Source organism: Bison bison, unplaced genomic scaffold (genome assembly GCF_000754665.1).
Source record: "Bison bison bison isolate TAMUID 2011002044 unplaced genomic scaffold, Bison_UMD1.0 scf7180017864289, whole genome shotgun sequence".
NCBI lineage: Eukaryota > Metazoa > Chordata > Mammalia > Artiodactyla > Bovidae > Bison > Bison bison.
In genome coordinates, this window is record NW_011494861.1 from 3,065,628 (window position 1) to 3,072,015 (window position 6,388).

At 59.7% G+C, this 6,388-nt stretch overlaps 1 protein-coding gene across 1 annotated transcript in view; it reads left to right on the plus strand.

Annotated features, from left to right (window-relative positions):
* The first annotated feature begins 1,230 nt into the window (after nucleotides 1-1,230).
* The window catches only part of LOC104996054 (zinc finger protein castor homolog 1-like), a 7,788-nt gene continuing 2,630 nt past the window's right edge, over nucleotides 1,231-6,388 (plus strand). The window contains exons 1-4 of the mRNA XM_010850187.1: nucleotides 1,231-2,921; nucleotides 3,063-3,204; nucleotides 3,799-4,098; nucleotides 5,893-6,384. Coding sequence (XP_010848489.1) covers nucleotides 2,850-2,921; nucleotides 3,063-3,204; nucleotides 3,799-4,098; nucleotides 5,893-6,384 — 1,006 coding nt within the window. The 5' untranslated portion in view covers nucleotides 1,231-2,849. The remainder of the gene's footprint in view (nucleotides 2,922-3,062; nucleotides 3,205-3,798; nucleotides 4,099-5,892; nucleotides 6,385-6,388) is intronic.

The window sequence follows — 6,388 nt, forward strand, 5'->3', positions numbered from 1 at the left end:
AGGAAAGGCAGATCAGATTCATTATAAAGGCCTACCTCCAAGATTTGTAGGGGCCACCTGACAGTGCCTTGAGGAGGAGTCTGAACCTAGATCCGGACAAAGAGGTGTACCAGGGTAGATGAGTGATGTCTGCCTGGGTCTGGGCACGCAGAGAAGAGTGCTGGGATAGATTAATGATGTCTGCCCAGGTCTGGGCACACAGAGAAGAGTGCTGGGATAGATTAGTGATGTCTGCTCTGGGTGTGGGTTTAGAGAGATTGGTATGACACCAGATAGGATGCCTTAGTCAAATGACAGAAGGGACTTATGGCTTTTTAAAACGTGAATGATCTTTACACAGTTGTGTTTGCTGATTCTAAATGCGGAAGGACACACAAATGCAAAGGGCCAGCCATAGCCCAGAGGCCTGGAGCAGGTGGGGCTTATGGCCATTGCCTGCCTGGTCCTGACTTTCCTGTCCCTCCCTGCAGCACTGCGAGTTCCGGATGCGTGGGCACTACCACTGTCTCCGAACCGGCTGCTACTTTGTGACCAACATCACCACCAAGCTGCCGTGGCACATAAAGAAGCATGAGAAAGCCGAGCGGCGGGCAGCCAATGGGTTCAAGTACTTCACCAAGCGCGAGGAGTGCGGCAGGCTAGGTACCGCAGGCCAGGGCTGGGGGCAGGAAACTGCCGCGGTGGGCAGGGCTGTGGCTCTGGCCCCAGAGGCCCGGGTGCCACTTCTTGTTGCCACACATCAGGCTCCATGGGTTTTTTTTTAAAATGTCACAGACCAGGCATTGTCAAACTGGGAAAACAGTCAAAACCCCAAAAGCCTGGAAAGAGGGGTGAGGGTGACCCAGAACGCTCCAGTCCCCCCCAGGGCAATGGCCTGGAGCCTCATCTCTGGTCTCCAGACTTGGTTTCTTTTCTTTTTCAAGAGGGCCTTGCAGGTAAGTTTTAAAAATTCCTGACATTCTCTGCCCTGGGATGTCTTTCCATGGTTTTAACTATTAGGTTTTTATCCATAATGGGCTGTATGATGTTCATTTGTTCATTCACTCACTCAGCAGACATTTTATTTTTTTTATTATTTTTATTTTTTTATTTGACTGTGCTGGGTCTTCTTGCTGTGCGAGGTCTTTCTCTAGTTGCAGCGAGCAAGGGACCACCCTCATTATGGCACATGGGCTTGGCAATGCGCTTGTTTTGTTGCAGAACACAGGCTCTAGGTGTTCAGCCTCAGTAGTTGCGGCTCTCAGGCTTATTTGCTCTGTGGCACGTGGGATCTTAGTCTCCTGACCAGAGGTTGAAACCCATTCCCTGCATTGGCAGGGGGATTCATAACCACTGGACCATCAGGGAAGTCTCTCAACAGAGGTTTATTGAAGAGCAGCCATGGGCCAGGCTCTTTGCTGTTGCAAGAGGTGCAGGGGGTGGGGGGTAGACGTGGCAGCTGAGGTCTTTTTTGTCTACTGTGACTGGCACCAGGCTTGGTGCTGGGGATCTGGTGGGACAAGCAGGTACTTGGTCAGTTCAGGCCAGGGCATTTGTAACCTGGGGTGACCTGGAAGGAGGTGGCCACGGGGCAAGAAGTGACCTTGAGCTCAGGGACAGGTGCTTCAGAGTTAACTTCACTGCTGAGAGCTGGGCTGTTGGCCAGGAAGCTGCCCCCAACCCCAGAACAAGGCCTCCCTGAGGAGCTCGCTGGCCCCAGCCCCAGGATGCTGTGGGGAGCGGGCTCCATGCAGAGTCCACACTCTTGCCTCAGGATGGAGCCACGTGTCATGTGCAGACATGGGGCAGTAATCTGCCCAGGAGGAGACCGGACACTGGAAAGCAGGTGGGAGCCAGGCAGGCTGGGTGCAGACACCTGTGCCCAGGTGACTCAGGTGGCCACGGCCACAGGGTCCAGTGGGTACAGATGGGGGCTACTGCCTGCAGCCAGCGGGCCATTACCTAGGGGAAGGCTGAGAGATTCAAAGTCAACTGCCAGAAATGAAAGGAAACAAACCTTTCCTTCAGGTATTCATTCAAAAATAATTCAGAGCCTGAGAGAGGGCTGGTTATCACAGCAACAGATATCAACACTTGGTGACCCATGCTGGTCCTGGGTTCGGCTTACAGGTGTCGGGGATTCTGTAGTTGCCGTTATTGACTCAGTTGGGGTGTTTTGGGTGGTAGCTGGAGCCAAAACAAAGCTGGGGGATGATATAAGACACCTGGCCAGCTCAGGTGCCATGGCAACGGGCAGGCCTTCACCTGCCCTCTGCTGATACCATTTCAGTCTGGCCGCTGTGTTTGTCAGCCCAGAACAAAACCCAGGTGGGTGGGGGCAGGGCAGAGGGCCAGCCGGCCTGCAGCCATCTCTACAAGGTCAGGGGGTGGGGGGCAGCACCTGGGGTCCCCAAAGGAGAGCTGGGACAGATGGCATGCTGGGAGGCAGCTGATCAAGTGGACAGGTCACTAGGGTCCCCTGCCCTGGAGCCCATGGACCTCTCAATGTGCGGCACAGGGGAGGGGGCCAGCCTGCCATCGTCCCGCAAGTCCATGCTAGACTGGCGGGGGGACCCAGGCTCTGGACATCCAGGTGGCCGAGGACTTTCTGGGAGTGGGGGGTGGGAGGTTCCTCAGGGGAGCGCCATCACGGGCAAGTGCCCTTTCCCCATACGCCATCTTCCTAGCATGTGTGCCCGTGCCCAGAACAGTGCCCGCCATGCAGCGGGTACCATGAGTGCCAGCTGGCCCGCAGGGAAAGCTCACAGCCGAGTGGGGCTGTGTCCACAGGCTGCAAGTACAACCAGGTGAACAGCCACTTCCACTGCATCCGGGAGGGCTGCCAGTTCTCCTTCCTCCTCAAGCACCAGATGACCTCCCATGCCCGGAAGCACATGCGGAGGATGCTGGGGAAGAACTTCGATCGCGCACCCTCCTCCCAGGTGAGCCGCCCCTCCCCCGCCTGGGGGCCAGAGGGCATCATCCGTGTCCCACTCTGGCAGCCGCCGGAAATGACCACATGCTCCTTGTGGGCAGCACCGCCTCCAGCCCAGCTTGCTCAGGGGCCCCCTGCTTCTTTTCAGGGCCCCCCAAGCCTGATGGACACCGAGACAGACGAGTACATGGATTATACTGGTTGCAGCCCAGGCGCCATGTCCTCCGAGTCCTCCACCATGGACCGAAGCTGCTCCAGCACCCCTGTGGGCAACGAGAGCACCGCGGCAGGTGAGCAGGCGGCCAGGACAGGGCCGCGAGGGTCTGGGAGGCGCCCGGCCTGGGACGGGCCCTCCTCCTGCCAGGTCTGGCTCAGGACTGGAGCATCATGGCCAAGTGGCCTCAAAGGAGGACAGGCCAGTGTGTGGCCGGGCCGGCTGGTCTGTGGGACATGGGTCCCCACCTTCTGCCGTCCTGCCCCCCTCCCCCGTACTCTGCCCTCGGCTTCCATTTCCAGGAGAGGACCCGGGTTTGAGCTGAGAGCTATAGCCAGAGGGGCAGGTGGGCCCCACCCAGCCCTGGCCCCTCTTCTGGCCTCTCTGCCACGGTCCCAAGCACAGTTCCTGGGCCCCAGAGTGGGGTCCTCCCCATGGGCCCTCCCCAGCCCACCATGACACCCCCCTGCACTGCCACGCCCTCCTAGTCTCTCTCCTCTGCCACCCCCTCCCCTCTCTTCTTCGTGGCATCTGTCTGCTCATCTGTCCACGTATTTTCATATCATACTCGCTTCTGCCATTGGGTTTCTCATTTTGGTTCTTTTGTTTGTTTGTTCTTTGTTTTGGTTTTCTTTTTTTTTTTTTTTCTGCTTTTCTCCACCCTCTCCAGGCTGCCCGGCTCCTCCTCCTCCTCCTCTTCCTCTTCCTGCTGCTGCCGGTGACGAGGCTGCCCGCGGGGCTCCGCAGCCCCCACTGACCCCATCCTTCTCTCCGGCCGTGCTCCGGGCGCCCCTCCCCTCCCTCCCATGCCTCTTTTCTCCACCCTGTCTCTCATACTCTCTGCTCAGTGCCACTCTCGGAGCCACCCGGGGCCTGGCCCACCCCATCAGCAGCCCGCCCAGCTTCCCGCCTGTCACTGCCACTCCATCTCCAGTAAAAAGTGACGCCCCCCTAGTTCAGGATGCCGCAGGTAACTCACACATACCTTCTCCACCACTGTCTTATCACCCTGGCCGAGCCCCAAGGCCATGGTCCAGGATCTGGCCCTTGTCTGTGGCCTGCCAGGCCAAGGACAGGGCCATCCTGCTCTCCTCACAGCCTAGCCCCACCTCTCCCCAACCCCGCCCGAGACCAGACAGCCCAGCCCCTGTCCCGAGGACACCTTCTCTTGGTTCCTGCTCGGCAGGCCAGAACATCACCACCAGGGCTCCCTGGGGCTCACCCCATCTCAGCTACTGGCCAGAACCCTGAGATGGCCATGCCCACCCCACTCCCCCCCAACCCTGCAGCAAAGCAGAGCCTGTCTCCCGCGCTCTGGGGCATTCACCCAGGACCCAGGACGAGGGAGGGACAGAGATGTTCTTGGAAAGCTCCTGATGTCTGGGACCCACCCAGGTTTGGAGGGTCCTGACACCAGGCTGAACCCCCATCCCTGGAGCCACACAGGATGAGGCCTGAGCCCCGGGCAGTGCTTCATAGCAGAGGTGACTCCCAGCCTCACCCTGTACCTACTGCCCGGCAGGCACGGGACCTGCCCGCCCCTGCCCTTTGCTGCACCACCCCAGCTCTGCCTCTTCCATTTGTTCTTCCCCAGGGGGTTGACAAAGAGCACGGCAGAGGGTTCCCCCTCATGGAGTTAAGCCCCTGTTCTGTTGCTGGCATAACCAGTGATTTCAAATCCAAAGCAGCTACTCCTCACCCACCTGGATCCCCAGGCCCCAGACCCTCCCTTGCCTCATGCTGGGTACCCCAGTCCATCACAGTCCTTGTTTCTCTCCACCTGCTGAGGGGCTGGGATGGGGGAGGATTGGGTCTATTCCCAAGATGGGTGGTACTGAAGCCTGGTGCCTGGGGTGGGTGTTCTAGACAGGTTCAGAGAGGGCTGGGTGGGTCAACGCGTTGGGGGAGCTTGGACGGTGCCTACCCTGCCCACTGTGGGGGGGCCAGGCCTGGGGTGTGGAGCAGGGAGTGACTGGGACAGCCACCCTTTCCCCAGCTGCCTGTGCAGAAAGTGGTCTCAGATGCATGACCGAACAGTGCAGTTGTGGGTGGCAACGGGGCATCCTGAGCCCAGCGAGGCAGTTGGGACCAGGTGGGAGAGCACAAGTGTGGCCCATCTGCCGGCCAAGCCTGTGCTCCAGTCCTGGCTGCTCAGCATACCTGCCCTCTCCCAGCCCAAGACATTAAAAACCTTCTGGTACCAAGGAGAAGGTTGCACACGAGGCAGGGAGTTACTGCTGCAAACAGTTCCAAGGCACTCGGCATCCCTGTGGCAAACAGGCTGGTCCCAGGCGCAGACAGGCGGGCAGCCCGGGAAACTGGTTAGCAGGAGGGAGAAGGAGCCGGCCTGTCCCTCATTAGAGGCAGGCACATGATGGCGTCTGGCCCCGGTCCAACTTGGGTAATTACACTGCCGACCTAGATTCCCCCTTCAGCTTCAATTAGCGCCAGGACGTGTCCTCACTTCCCAACTTCCCACCCAAACGGGCCAGGAAGCAGCCACCACATCTCCCAGAGCTGCATGCTCTGCCACCCACGAGGGTGGACGCCTGTGCGATCAGCCTGCAGACAGGGATGACTAAGGGGGAAGCCTGGGGCTCCCCCGGCTATCCTGGGGGGCGGGTCACGGGAGAGGCCCGGGAGCCACGGGGAACCGAGGGGTTGTCATCGAGTGCAGCCCCTTGGCCAGCGAGCCAGGATCAGGGGCCACGAGTGAGTGTGATCCTGGGAATGGTGCCCGCGCTGATCAAGCCCCCCTCCCCAGGGAACACCATCTCCATGCCGACAGCCTCGGGGGCCAAAAAGCGCTTCTGGATCATTGAGGACATGTCTCCATTTGGCAAGCGGCGCAAGACTGCTTCCTCACGCAAGATGCTGGACGAGGGCATGATGCTCGAGGGCTTCAGGCGCTTCGACCTCTACGAGGACTGCAAGGACGCGGCCTGCCAGTTCTCGCTCAAGGTCACCCACTACCACTGCACGCGCGAGAACTGCGGCTACAAGTTCTGCGGGCGCACGCACATGTACAAGCACGCGCAGCACCACGACCGCGTGGACAACCTGGTGCTGGACGACTTCAAGCGCTTCAAGGCCTCACTCAGCTGCCATTTCGCCGACTGCCCCTTCTCAGGGAGCAGCACGCACTTCCACTGCCTGCGCTGCCGCTTTCGCTGCACCGACAGCACCAAGGTCACGGCGCACCGAAAGCACCATGGCAAGCAGGACGTGATCAGCGCGGCGGGCTTCTGCCAGTTCAGCTC